The 15,240-nt window shown below is 38.7% G+C and overlaps 1 protein-coding gene across 12 annotated transcripts in view; it reads left to right on the top strand.

Moving 5' to 3' along the window:
- The window catches only part of TRPM1 (transient receptor potential cation channel subfamily M member 1), a 143,694-nt gene extending 134,104 nt beyond the window's left edge, over nt 1-9,590 (top strand). For 11 of the 12 annotated variants that reach the window (XM_058736836.1, XM_058736835.1, XM_058736832.1 and 8 more), the window contains one exon: nt 7,644-9,590. In XM_058736836.1, coding sequence (XP_058592819.1) covers nt 7,644-8,910 — 1,267 coding nt within the window. In that variant the 3' untranslated portion in view covers nt 8,911-9,590. Of the gene's footprint in view, nt 1-4,436; nt 4,486-7,643 lie in introns of those variants that run through there. The other variant, XM_058736841.1, reaches the window with a different exon arrangement.
- Nucleotides 9,591-15,240: the final 5,650 nt, after the last annotated feature.

Here is a 15,240-nt window from a genome sequence, read left to right as displayed (position 1 = left end):
TGTCACATGATGTAGTATTCAAAATGTCCACTGGGGGTGCCTGGGTGGCTCAGTTGGTTAAGCGTCCGACCTCAGCTCAGGTCATGATCTCACCGTTTAGTCTGAGCCCCACGTCTGGCTCTCTGCTATCAGTGCAGAGCCCTCTTCAGATCCTCTGTCTCTCATTCTCTCTGCCCCTCCCACCCCTCAAAAAATATACTAAAATTTAAAAATGTTCACAATATCAACTAAAATAATTTAGAGTATGAAGAAATATGAGGGAAAAATCAGTAAATGTCAGGACATTTGACATACTTTAAAGCAACTATTATAAAAATGCTTGAACAAAATTGCAAAGAAAGTTGAAACTGATGGAAAAATAGAAAGTCTTAGAAAATAGAAGATATAAAGAAAAACCAATGAAAGATTTGGAACTGAAAACTATAATAAATTATATTAAAATTTCACTGGATAGGCTCAATAGCATAACAGAGATACAGAGGAAGGAATCTGTAAACGTGAAGATATATATAGGTAGTAATTACCTAATTTGAGCAACAGCTCAAAAGTGTAACACTGTGCCATCAGAACCTGAGTAGGAGAAGAGAAAAAATGTAATGCAGAAAACAATATTTAAAGAAATATTAACTGAAAAATTCCCAAATGGAGCAAAAGACATAAACCTACAGATTAAAGAAATTTAGCAAACACCAAACAGGAATAACTCAAAGAAATCCACACCCAGGTACATATTTTGAAGACAAAAGACAAAAAAAAAATTTATAGCAGTCAGAGAAAAACAACACATTACTTATAGGGGAACAGCTATTTAAATAACAGCAGATTTCTCACAAGAAACCAAGAAGGCCAGGAGAAAGTAGTATCGTGTTTTTAAAGCTGACAAGAAGAATAGTCAACCTCCAAATTCTATATCCAACAAAAATTCTTCAGGAATGAATATGTAACAAAGACCTTCTTAGAAAATTCATTGTTAGCAGTTGGGCTCTAAAAAAATTACTGCAAGAAACTCTTCAGAGGGGTGCCTGGGTGACCCAGTCAGTTAAGTGTCCAACTTCGGCCTAGGTCATGATCTCGCAGTTCATGAGTCCAAGCCCCATGTCGGGTTCTCTGCTGACAGCCTGTTTCAGATTCCGTGTCTCCCTCTCTCTCTGCCCCTCTCCCACTCACACTCTGCCTCTCTCTCTCAAAAATAACTAAACATTTAAAAAATTTAATAAAAAAATAAAATAATAACAATTTTTAAAGAACCCCTTCAGACAGAAGAACATATACCAGAAGTAAACTTGGAACATCAGGAATGAAGGAATGTTAGTGTTTTCAATATATGTCTGTGTAATATCTAAGACAACCAAAGCATAAAAGGGTAGGCAGAAAATGGACCTGTATTGTGGTAATGTTTTTAAGTCCAATTGAAGTGGTAAAATATTGATGCTAAGTAGACTGTGAAATGTTACTATCTACTTTGTAGTCCCTAGAACAACCAATATAACATCTATAGTAAATGATATAGTCATTTCCCAACTTATTTCTGAGGCCAGCATGACCCTGATACAAAAATCAAAGACAGAACCAAAGAAGAAAACTATAGGTCAATAACCCTTATGATTATAGATACAAAACTTCACAACAAATATTAGCAAGCTGAGTCTAGTCACAACCAAGTAGAGTTTGTCCTAGGAATGAAAGGCTGTTCAACACTTGGAAATCCATGTAATCCACTGTACTAACAGTTTAAAGAAAACCTATGATAATATCAACTGGTGAAGAAAAAAACATTTCCACAAATTTCAACATCCATTCATGATTTTAAAATAAAATAAAGAAAAAAAGAATAAAATAAAAGTTTAAAAAATGAAAACCTCTCAGCAAACTAGGAACAGAGAGGAACTTCCTCAATCTAATAAATGGCATTTACCAAAAAAAAACCCCACAGCTGACATGGTGGAAGACTGGTTTCTCCTTAAAATTGAGAACAAAGGATGTCCACTCTACCACTGTTATTTAACAACATACTTAGAAGTCTTAAACTTCTGGAACTTCAATTTCTATAACTCTTCTAAACTTCAAAACTCAGTAATATGGGAGAAAGTGACCCAATTATTAAAATGGGCAAAATATGAGAATAGGTATACCAGAGAGGACTTAAGTTTGGCAAATAAGTGCATAAAAAGATGCTCAATATTATTATCTATTAGTGAAATGCAAATTAAATGAGGAGTGATGGTGATGAGGGGTGCCTGGGTGGCTCAGTTGAGCATACGACTCCTGATTTCGGCTCAGGTCATGATCCCAGGGTCATGGGATCAAGCCCCAAGTTGGGCTTTGCACAGAGAGGGGAGCCTGTTTAAGATTCTCTCTCTCTGCCTCTCTCCCCAACTCTCTCTCTCTCCCTCTCAAATAAAAACAAATTTTTTTAATTTTTAAAAAAACATGAAGAGATAATTGTACACACATATTACAATAGTTAAAACAGAAACATACTGACAATACCAAGTGCTAGCAAAGACACCGAGCTTCTGGAACTCTCCTACACGGCTGCTGGGATTATAAAATGGTGCAGCCACTCTAAACAATGGTTTGGCAGCTTCTTATAAAGTTAAACATGCATTCACTGTATGAACCAGCAATTCCACTCCTATTTATCCTAGAGAGATGAAAACTTATTGGTATAGCCACTATGAAATACAATATGCAGGCTCCTCAAAAATTTAAAAATAAAACAACCAGATGGTCCGGGAATTCTATTCCTGGATATATATCTGAAAGAAATGAAAACAGAATATCCAAGAGATATATGCACTTCCGTGTTTATTGCAGCATGATTTGAAATGCCCAAGATATGAAAACAACCCAAGTGTCTACCAACAGATGAATGGATAAAGAAGACATGGTTTACACACACAACGGAATATTATGTAACCACGAGAAAGAAGGAAACCCTGACATTTGTGACAACATGGATGGACCTTGAGGGCATTATGCCTGAGTGCAATAAGTCAGACAGAGAAAGAGAAATTCTGTATGATCGCATATATGTGGGATCTGAAAAAGCCAAACTCATAAAAACAGAAAGTAGGAAAGTGGCTACCAGGGGTTACCACGGGAATTGAGGACGTGTTGTTTAAGGCACAAACTTGCAACCAGTAAGTCCCAGAGATCTAAAGTACCACACAGTGGTTATAGTCAACGATACTGTATTATAAACTTAAGCATTGCAAAAACAACTAGATCTTGATTGTTCCCACCACAAGAAATAAATGATAATTATGTGACATTAGAAAGGTGTCAGATAACACTACAGTGGCAATCACGTTGTCATATGTAAATGTATCAAATCAACACATTTTACATCCTAAAGTCACACAACGGGTGATTCATACAACTGAATACCAGAAGAAAAAAATAGTTTACTGCCTGAAAATTTCTAAAAGAAAAAAATTTTTAGATATTAAATTAGAAATATGTCAGGTGAGAAATATGTCTTTAAGAGCAAATCATGGGTGCCTGGGTGGCTTAAATGGTTTGGTTTCATGTATGGTTTGGTTTCATGTCAGGTCAAGATCTTGGAGTTTCGTTAAGTTCGAGCCCCACATCGGGCTCTGCATTGGAAGCACCAAGCCTGCTTAGGAGTCTTTCTCTCTCTCTCTCTCTCTCTCTCTCTCTCTCTCTCGCTCACTCACTCCTCCTCTACCTCTCCCCCACTCACACTGTCTCTGTCTCTCTCAAAATAAATAAACTTTAAAAAAAAAAGATCAGAGAAATACAAATATCATATGACTTCACTCATATGAGGACTTAAGATACAAAACAAATGAACATTAAGGGAAGCAAAAATAATGTAAAAACAGGGAAGGGGACAAAACATAAGAGACTCTGAAATATGGAGAACAAACTGAGGGTTACTGGAGGGGTTGTGGGAAGGGAGATGGGCTAAATGGGTAAGGGGCATTAAGGAATCTACTCCTGAAATCATTATTGCACTATATGCTAACTAACTTGGATGTAAATTAAAAAAATAAATTTAAAAAAAAAGCAAATCACTTAGCCTCAGAATACCTTTGTATTCTGTGCTGTGCTGAAACATATTTCGCTCTGCGCAGAAAGGAAAGCAAAATTAAGACTTAAGAGAGTAAGAAAGTTCATATCTTGCTATGAGCTCTATCAGAAATGACAGACTTCTCTTGTTTGTTTTTCTGCTACTCAGCGTGTCAACAGATATGGGACTCTTGTCAAAGTGTTTCCTAGCTAGCCTGTCTTTCCCCATTTGAAATGGAAATCACTCTTTATAGGGATGCTAAGGTCTGGAAAAGTCTTAAGTAACTGTGGGAAGTCACAAAGTGTAGCTAACACAGGAGATAGTTTATTATCCACCCTTTTTGTTTATCATTTCAGATACAAGTGAACTTAAACTCATTTCTTTTCTTTCTCCTTTTCAGACATACTATAAAAACTCAATACAGCACACTTTGATTTGGTATAGCCGCCCCTTGATGTGGGATAGCTGTTTAAACTGTTGTCTCCAAAACGCTGCAGTTGTTTACAAGCTTGAAATAAGTATCTGTTAATTTTTCCTTAATCGGAGCCACATCGTGAAACGTTGCTTCTTCCACAGTTTGAACTAAGGGAGTGGCAGTACGGATGCCAGGATATTTAAAGACACCTACAGGGGAGTCCTACCCCAGAGCTTGGTAATTTATTCAGTGCAGGGGGCAAGGGGTTAGAGAAGTAGGAACGCAGGGTTACTGTAAGGGAGACTAAATACTCAGAGGCCTCCTTTTATTTTTTGTTGAAGTGTAGTTGACACACAGTGTTACATTAGTGTTAGGTGCACAATGGTGATTTGACAACTCTGTAGCTCACCACAGTGTAGTTACCATCTGTCATTACACAACACTAGTATACTACCACTGACTGTATTCCTATGCGGTACCTTTCATCTCCTTGACTTATTCACTCTTTACCTCCTCCTGTCCTTCACCCATTTTGCCCATCCTCCTTCCTCCTCCCCTCTGGTAACACCACAGTTTGTTCTCTCTATGTAGGGGTCTGTTTCTGCTTTATTGTTTGTTCACATGTTTTGTTTTTAGATTATATATATAAGTGAAATCATATGATATTTATCTTTCTCCGTCCGACTTACTTCATCTAGCATAACACCCTCTAGGTCCATCCATGTTGTCTCAGACAGCAAGTTTCCCATTTACGTATGAGTGGCTGGCAATGGTGTTGTCTGAGTTAGGTAATACAAGCAAAACATAGGCAGAGAATTATAAAAGATTTGAGAGGAAAGATACGTGTCTATATTTTGCCAGTGCGTATTTTTCAAAATTTGCGCAGCTGTATTAGCTCTTAATGTAGTATTTGTTAAAGGATCTCAAGTTTGACTTTACAGAGGAGATTGTGGATTTTAACACAAAAGGATTCATCAATGGTAACAGATTTGAAGTGAGCAAGGAGACACATTTAACAGAGAAAACCGAGTCTTACTTGAAGTAACGTAAATAGCAAAAGTTCTGTCAGTGGCCAAAATGCAAGAGGAGTGAGAACCTCTAGAACCTGCAGTGTCTGTGGTACGAGAGTCAGGACTTCTCATACACAGTGAATTTGGTCCTCCTAGTGGCAAATTTCCAGGAAGCCAGACCCTTCCTGCTCAAATGATGTGGTTTCCTAGGGGACATATAAATAGTCTTTTCCCCACAAAAAGAAGTCCAGAATAGCCAAGGACCCTCCCACACATCAGAGCGCAGCTGTCAAAGTGGCCAACGGAAGCACAGCATTAACAAAAGCAGTTCTGGAAGAATGTAGGGAGGGTAACTGCAGAGGTAGCTGGGAGTGAGGAAAGCACGGGAGATGTAGTCAGAGAGCAGAAACTCAGTGCAGAGAAGAGCAGCAGGAGCTCAGCAAGTGGGTAAGAGCAAAGTAAGGAGAACAGTGAGAGGATTTATGAGGATATGTACAGAAGGTAGCAAGGACCTGCTAGAAACAGACTCAGTGCAAACTCAGTGACCCTGGAGACTGCCTGTGTGTTTCTAAGAAAAGATCAGAGGGTGGGAAAAAACCAAAGCATGACAGAATCAGACCAAAGTGTTGATCTCCACCCAGGGATGAACTTGCTGGAACAGATCACCATATTGCTGGTTCAGAGGGCCCAGAGGCTTCCAATTGGGAGCCACAATCCCTACTCCCCACCCTCACCATGTTCTGGGGGCAAATTCAACTTTTAGAAGACAGTGCTAGGTCCTGGGCATGACCCACTGCCCTTAGAATTAATTTCATGAACCAGTTGAAAAAATTCATACTGTACAAATTATTTTTTTAGGTTTTTATTTTAAGAGAGAGAGAGAGAGAGAGAGCAAGCACACAAGTGGGGGAGGGGCAGAGAGAGAGGGAGAGAGAATCTCAAGCAGGCTCCAACCTGTCAGCACAGAGCCTAATGTGGGGCTCGAACTCACTAACTGTCAGATCATGACCTGAGCCAAAATCAAAAGTCAAACACTTAACTGACTGAGCCCAGGCACCCCCATACTGTACATATTCTTGAAATATAAAACATAGTCTATACCAGCAGGTTTTATGATTTCATAAGTTGTTACCTGATCTTCTACGAGTTAAAAATCTGGCAGCAGGTATTTGTAATCTACCACAATCTTTTTTAAAAAACCCATTAAGGGAACGCTAACTGTTAAATATAATAGGCAATTTAAAGTTAGTGGTATTCTTCAGATAATTAAATGACCTCTTGTCCCTTGAGTAAACTATCTGATAATCTGTACCTAATTATGAACAATTCATCTTCTGAATCCCCTGAACTTCAAATAAGGATTTCAATTAATTTTGTCAACATAACCATTAATTGCTGACAGCTATAATCAAACCTCAAAAACCTAAGTGCTAGTATCTTCTTTTATTCTTGGAGGCAATGTGATATGCCCACTAAGAGACCAAAGCTGAAGCAAATGCTAGAGATACACCGTGTGCAGCTCCACAGCTCACCTTGGACAAAATATTTACACTATGACTCGATTTCCTCATTTGTACAATGGGGATGCTGATAATAGTGCCTATCTCAGGCTGTTGTGAGGATTAAACCAGCCTAGAATAGTACCTCAGTAAGCACTCACTAATGAATACGTGAGACACAACCATGAATGGTAAGTAGTATATACACTATGTGTTAACTGTATTTCTATTACTTTCTGAGGCTCTCGCAGTCATTTTTATTTTTATTCTTTTTAATATAATTTATTGTCAAATTGGCTTCCATATAACACCCAGCGCTCATCCCAACAAGTGCCCTCCTCAATGCCCATCACCCATTTGTCCCTCTCCCCCACCCACATCAACCCTCAGTTTGTTCTCTGTATTTAAGAGTCTCTTATGGTTTACCTCCCTCCCTCTGTGTAACTTTTTTCCCCCATTCTTTCCCCCATGGTCTTCTGCTAAGTTTCTCAAGATCCATATACGAGCTCACAGTCATTTTCAGTAGTTTGAAGTATGAAGCAGTATGAAGTTTGAAAATATGCCCAGTGAGCTCCATGATTCTCAAAAGCCTGGAAAATCATATAACACTAATCACATTGTATTTTTCTTTTTAATTTTTAGTTAATTTCAGCTTAACTTTTATGTTCCTTTATGTTCACCAGAGTTGAAAATATGTCAATGAGATTGGAAGAAATCAACGAAAGAGAAAATTTTATGAAAACTTCCCTACAGACCGTGGACCTTCGCCTTTCTCAACTGGAAGAACTGTCGAACAGGATGGTGAATGCTCTTGAAAATCTCACAGGAATTGACAAGTCCGACCTGATCCAGACGCGGTCCCGAGCTTCTTCTGAATGTGATGCAACTTACCTTCTAAGACAAAGCAGTATCAATAGCGCCGATGGTTATAGCTTGTATAGATATCATTTTAACGGAGAGGAGTTGCTGTACGAGGATCTCTCAATGTCACCAGGGACAGGATTCAGGAGGAAAGCCTGCTCCTTCCGGATGAAGGAAGACAAGGAGTCAAAAATGCATCTAGTACCAGAGTGTCAAGATAGCCTTCACCTTTTATCCAGCACAAGCCCACCAGCAACACCTGACTGCAGTCAACTTGCAGTAGACGACATAAAGAACTCTTCAGAGCTGAAATTAGGTCCAGATATTGGGATCTCAGCCGAAGACGATGGAAAGCAGGCAGACTCTAAAAGGGAAGAAACCATTCCCCCAAGTGTAAATCAAACAGATGTTATGCATGGACAGAACAAATCAGATTTTCAGAACCGTCAGCTAACAGTGGAGACAACACAGATAGAGGGCACAATTTCCTATCCCCTACAAGAAGCAAAACTGACACGCTATCATCCTGATGAAACGTTCAGTGCTTATAAAACAATGAAGTCCAGAAGCTTTGTATATTCCCGTGGACGAAAACTGGTCAGCGGGGTTAGCAACAGGAGTACAGAATACAGTTCAATCATGGACCCAGCAGGACCCTCTACAGTTCAACACTGGACGACAGAATGGAAATATCAAGTTCAAAAGATCACACGTTCTCGAAGTACAGATATCCCTTACATTGTGTCAGAAGCTGCAATGCAAGCCGAGCATAAAGAGCAAATTACAGACACTGAAGATGAAAACTGTGTTTCTGAAATAGCCCCTCAAATCTCTCATTTATCTCTAAATGTAACTGACAGAACTGAAAAGGAAAATTTACTGTCTGTGAAGCCAGACCAAACTATGGGATTTCCATCCTTAAGGTCAAAGAGTTTACATGGCCATCCTAGGAAAGCTAAAGCCATTCAGGGCACACTAGACAGATCTGGACACGCCAGCAGTGTAAGTAACTTAGTGGTTGTGTCTGGAATTACAGCAGAAGAGCAGAAGGCTAACCAAGAGAAAACTTCCACAGAAACTCAATGCTAACATGTTTTGTTCCTTTGATTTTTAAATCAAAACCATTGATGAATACCACCTTGGTCATCTAACATCATCAATTTCTGAAAACATTTTCATCATAAATGTTTGGCAGTTTGGACTTAAGATTTAAAATTTAATTCAGTAAACGTAAAGTATTATTTTGCTAGCATATGTTAGTAAACTTAAGTTGTTTTTAGTTGGAGTAGCATCAGATGAAAGTGACAATATTCCAGTCAAGATAAATTGCTTAATCAGTAAAAGTTTCTCTAATCTCTTTTATTTCTGAGGGTCACCTAGTAGCCTAAGAAATGCCTTTGGGTGCCACCAATAGGTTACTAAAGCAGTGAGCCACTATGTAAGAAAGAAAAATGAAAAGAGAAAGCAAATATGAAAAAAGAAAAAAAGGAGTGGGAGAGAAGAAAAAATTGTGAGGTACAAGAACTGGAAATGAGTCATTAGCATCATTTTTTTATGGGTTTTTGTTTTCTGTTTTAACGTTTTATGTTTTACAATAATAACACAGTGAAGACAAAAAGTACACAATTATATCAAAGATCACATTGTAATAGTTTAGGGTGACCAAGAGTTTTGTTAATGTGTAAAAATAAAGTATCCAGTGTGCATTTTCCTGTTGTCATGGAGTCCTTGAAAGCAAAAACAAATAAACTGTACCTCTGTCTATTCAATGGTTTGTGCAAAGCTATGTCTAAAATCTGAAAGATACATTATCAAGGTGGGAATTGTTGAGAACCCAGAGACCATTGATGGCTGAGAATATAAGGTGTTGTGCTTCAACTTGTTAAGTTCAAAGACCTACCATACTCCTGGGCTCCCCATGGTGTCAGGTCAGGGGCCACTCTCTAGGAACCCTCAAGGCTACCCTATCACCACCGCTTTTTTTTCTTTTCTTTTTTTTGTTTTTATTTTATTTTATTTTATTTTATTTTATTTTATTTTGATTTAACTTTATTTTTTATTTTTTAAAATTTACATCCAAATTAGTTAGTGTCTAGTGAAGCAATGATTTCAGTAGATTCCTTACTGCCCCTTACACATTTAGCCCATCCCCCCTCCCACAATCCCTCCAGCAACCCTCAGTTTGTTCTCCATATTTATGAGTCTCCTTTGTTTTGTCCCCCTCCCTGTTTTTATATTATTTTTGTTTCCCTTCCCTTATGTTCAACTGTTTTGTCTCTTAAAGTCCTCATATGAGTGAAGTCGTATGATTTTTGTCTTTCTCTGACCGACTAATTTCACTTAGCATAATACCCTCCAGTTCCATCCATGTAGTTGCAAATGGCAAGATTTCATTCTTTTTGATTGCTGAGTAATACTCCATTGTATATATATACCACATTTTCTTTATCCACTCATCCATCAATGGACATTTGGGCTCTTTCCATACTTTGGCTATTGTCTATCACCACCACTCTTGATTAAACAAACAGGGGCAGAGAGAAACAGAAAAGGATCTTCTCTGGCTAGTGCAGAGGCCAGTAACATTCACAGAAGTTAAGAGTTGGATCCTGGGCCCTCACCATCTTGCAACGGCATCTCTTGGGAGGTCTCAGGGAGTCCCTGGAGCACACAGATCAGGCCAGCCTCATGCCTGAGTTACATGCCTACTGTTACTTTAGTGAAGTGCCTCATGGGAGTAGGCGGATCAGACAGAAATGGGGATAATCACAAAATTACCACTATATCCATTCTCATATGAGACTCAGACTGTCACATGGTCATAAACCAGCAAGGGAAGAGAGAAAGAGAGAGAGAGAGATTCACTGTAGTTATGCAAAGGTAGGGATCAGAGATAATTAACACCTAAATGAGACTGAAATTGTAATCATCAGATCAGAATCCCTGAACTGGGCTGAATTTGTCAAAAAAGTACTGGTATACCATTGCATGGGTGATGGGGCTTTGAAATCTAAGAAATGATAACAATTATTTAATAAATAAAGCCACTGCTACATTAAGACTATTTAATCCATCCTACTGCATGTGTTACTTAACCCAGTGCTTAACCCATTACAATTTACTTCATTTCTTAACCGTGTGTGTGTGTGTGTGTGTGTGTGTGTGTCTATGCCAAGAAAACTTTCAGCCTTTTGCCACATTCTAGAAAAAAAAGTCTTCTCACAGTAAGCTGGAGAACCTATGACAGCTCAACAGAGTGGTTCTGAAGAAGGCAAAGCTTATGTTTGGAATTCTCCACCTCTCCATTCATTACAAATCCCCCACCCCTGCCTTTTCTGAGGTCTCTCCTACCTTGCCTCAGGTATGGGGCCAAGTCCAGGCCCATAAGTCTCATGAGATTTGTGACTCTGACTCCTGTAGAGGTGTTGGCTGAAAGGGATGTGATATTTGTCTTTAAATATTTGTCTTACAGACACAAGGAAGTACATTCTTCCTTTTTTATTATTAACATTTATTTATTTTTTGAGAGACAGAGAAGGACAGAGCACGAGCAGGGGAGGTGCAGAATCGGAAGCAGGCTCCAGGCTCTGAGCCGTCAGCACAGAGCCCAATGTAGGGCTCAAAGCCACGAACCGTGAGATCGTGACCCAAGCTGAACTCGGTTGCTTAATCGACCAAGCCACCGAGGCACCCCCAAGGAAGTACATTTTAATGGTGAAATCTCACTACCTGTGGCAGGCACCTTTTTCAAACACCTGAAATCAAACCATATTGCTATTTACATGTTCTACCAACTCAGTACAGCTCAAATATTGAGGGCCCCTTATGTAGGGCACTGTGCAAGCCTATTTATTATATTATTATTACACAGTCATTCTAATTTTGCTAAATACAGGGAACTGAATGTTAGGAACTAATTTCCAATCTGATCAAATCTAGCAATATCTGTGGGTGATGGGCATTGAGGACGGCACCTGTTGGGATGAGCACTGGGTGTTGTATGGAAACCAATTTGACAATAAATTATATTTAATAAAAAATCTAGCAATATCTAAGGTAATTAAAATAGGAACATGTGTATGTTCAAAACATTTAGTATAAAACTGTCTTAGTAAATAAATTAGGAGTGTATTTCTGCTCTATGTAAAACACAGTAAAAAACGTACTAAGAAGGCTTTATTTCTATATCCTGTAAATTCTGGCACACTCATAAAAGTTATATTTGTATAAGCTTAAAGTAAGCTCATTTTTTACTTTGATAAAGAGGAGTAAAGAATTGAACTCATATAAGGGGTTCTCTCCTTTGAGACTGTACAATTGCTTATTTTCTGAATATATATATTTATTACCAGGAGGCTCCTATAGGTTTACACAATTTAGATTTCAAAATTTTTAAATTTAACTCTTAGCATTGTCTTAGAGTTATTCCATATCAAAAATGCATTTTGGGGTTGCCTGGCTGGCTCAGTCAATAGAGCATGTATCTCTTGACCCCAGGATCATGAATTCAAGCCCCATGTTGGGCATAGAGCTTACACACACACACACACACACACACACACACACACACACAGAGCTAGAAAAATGCATTTTGCTGAATATATATTGGAAATAAAGACAAATGAAGTCATCACCCTATCTCCAACATAAAAAGGACTATTTTATAGAAATTTTTATTATAAAATAAAAGACACATGAAATCACACATAACAAATATATGACTTAATTATTTTAAGATGAGCATCTTTATTTTTTTAATTTTTTAATGTTTATTTATTTTTGAGAGAGACAGAGTGTGAGCGGGGTGGGGCAGAGAGAGAGAGAGGGAAACACAGAATCTGAAGCAGGATCCAGGCTCCAAGCTGCCAGCACAGAGCCCGACGCAGGTCTTGAACTCATGAGCTGCAAGATCATGGCCTGAGCCGAAGTCGGATGCTTAACCAACTGAGCCACCTAGGCGCCCCAAGATGAGCATTTTTATAATCACCACCCATATTAATAGAATTTCCAGCTGCTCCAAAGTTTCACAAGTTGCAATCTCAATCACCTTCTTCCCCACAAAAGTGACCACTCTATTTATAGTAGCCAATTCCTTGTAAAAAAAAAAAAAAAAAAAAAAAAAGATGATTCTGAAACTAGGTGGCTTAAAACACCTGTTTTATTATGCTCACAGATGTTGTAGGTCAGGAATTCAGATAAGGCACAGATGAATGCCCCGATTTGTAGTATTTGCTCACTTCTGTGGGGCAAATACTCCTACCATGACTAATTTCAAGCTACCCATGTGACATCACTGAATGTGGAGTTGGGAAAAGATACTAACAATTGGCTCTGCAAACCAGTGCAAACGGGCTACAGCATTCCAGTTTCTATTTCACAGTGTTTGAGCTGGGAAGACTCAGTGCCTGGAGGTGATTCAACCTCTCAAGGCTGACGTCATCTAGAAGCATCTTCCCTCATGTGTCTGGGGGTGGATCCTGTTTGTCAGCTGGGATCTGAAGCTCAGCTTGAACTGTCCACCAGAGGACCTGTGTATGGCCTCTCCATGTGGCCTGGGCTTTCTCACAGCATGGCAGCCTCATAAAAATCATGTTTCTTACAAAGTAGTTCAGGGCTCTCAAAGTGAGTGTCCCCATGAGCAAGGAGGAAATGTCATTGTTTTTTATAACCTAGTCTCAGAAGTCATGCAGAGTCACTTCCACTGCCTTTTTTTTTTTTTTTTTTTTTTTTGGTTACAGGTGAGTCACTAAGGCCAGTCCAGATTCAAAGGGAGGGCTCCCAAATGGGAGGAGTGTTTAAAATTTTGTAGGCATGCTTTAAAATCACCACACTTGCATTTCATTATAGCTTCATCACCTGAATGTCCTTTAGCGCTATAGTTGAGTCTTGCTCTCTCTTTTTTTTTTCACTTGCCAAATCCCCCCCATCCCTTTCTCTTCTTTACAATCTACCTGTTGAAGAACATGGGCCATTTGTCTTGCAAAATTTCCTGCAATCTGAATTTTGCTGGTTGAATATTCATATGCAGTTTGACACATTTCATTGCTTCTGCAAGTTGGCAGAATTCAGAGGCTTACTCAGGCTCAGGTTCAATTCTTTTAGCAAGGCTATTTGGGTGGTGTCACTTCCTTCCTCATGAGGCACATATGTCTATTTGCCTCTCTTTTGGGGATGTCTGTGGCTGTTGATGCTGCCTAGATCCCTAATTCATAGCAAGCTGAAAATCATAATAATCTACCCTATATATTTTTCTTTTATTAGTTAGAATACTTCATGAAGAAATGATTCCTTTCACCTGCTATCTGGTTTCACGGTAGTATGGTCCATACCATACAGCAAGGACAATGATTGATTTTTCCCATTTATTTGTCAGTTATTAGGATATTGAATTGATTCCCTCTCATCCTCTAATGGTGACTAGTAGATTGAAATATGTGTATATATGTGTGTGTGTGCATAACCACATCATTACCTCATGGATTTTAACATATCTATGTGTTTCAATCCCTTGCAATTATATTCTCACATTTTCTTTCCTTGAGTACATTAAATACGTTGCTCCATTTTCTTCTGGAATAAAGCATTGCTGCCAAGAAGTCTAAGGATTATCTAATTCTTTTTCATTTAAAAATCACTTGCTCTTTTTGTCCAGATACCCAAGGAAATTTGCATTGTTTTTCCTTTAAAGTCCACTAGTTTTACAAGAACGTGTCTTAGTTTTGATAATTCTAAGTCAATTTTCTCAGGTGCAGTGTGTTCTCTCAGTGCACAGTTTCAAATACATATATTTTTTTAATTTCAAGGAGGTTTTCTTAAAGCCTAGTTTGTAGTATTTGTTCTGTTTCCTAATCCCTGCCTCCTTCCCCCTCCCCACCCCCCCCCCCCCCAGGTACTCCTATTACCTGTATGCTGGATCTCCTTTGCTTATCTTCAATGTTTGCCACCTTATCTCTGATCTTTTTAAATTCCATCTTCATTGATTTTTAAAATCTTCCTCCTGGGGCGCCTGGGTGGCTCAGTCGGTAAAGCGTCCAACTCTTGATTTTGGCTCAGGTCATGATCTCACAGTTCATGAGATCAGGCCATCACATGGGGCTCTGTGCTGACAGTGCAGAGCCTGCTTGGGATTCTCTCTCTCCCACTCTCTCTGCCCCTCCCCTGCTCACATGCATACATGCTATCATTGTCTCTTTCTCTCAAAATAAACACTTAAAAAATAAAATAAAATGTTCCTCCATTTCATCTTCCACTTCTCTTAATGTACTTACTCTATTGTACTTACTCTCTTAATGTACTTACTGTAATCAAATGTACTTACTTTTTATTTTTTTAATTTTTTTTCAATATATGAAATTTATTGTCAAATTGGTTTCCATACAACACCCAGTGCTCATCCCAAAAGGTGCCCTCCTCAATACC

Source organism: Neofelis nebulosa, chromosome 7 (genome assembly GCF_028018385.1).
Source record: "Neofelis nebulosa isolate mNeoNeb1 chromosome 7, mNeoNeb1.pri, whole genome shotgun sequence".
In the NCBI taxonomy this organism is placed as follows: domain Eukaryota; kingdom Metazoa; phylum Chordata; class Mammalia; order Carnivora; family Felidae; genus Neofelis; species Neofelis nebulosa.
The sequence above is the reverse complement of the archived record's forward strand: the minus strand, read 5'-3'. Positions and strand labels throughout refer to the sequence as shown.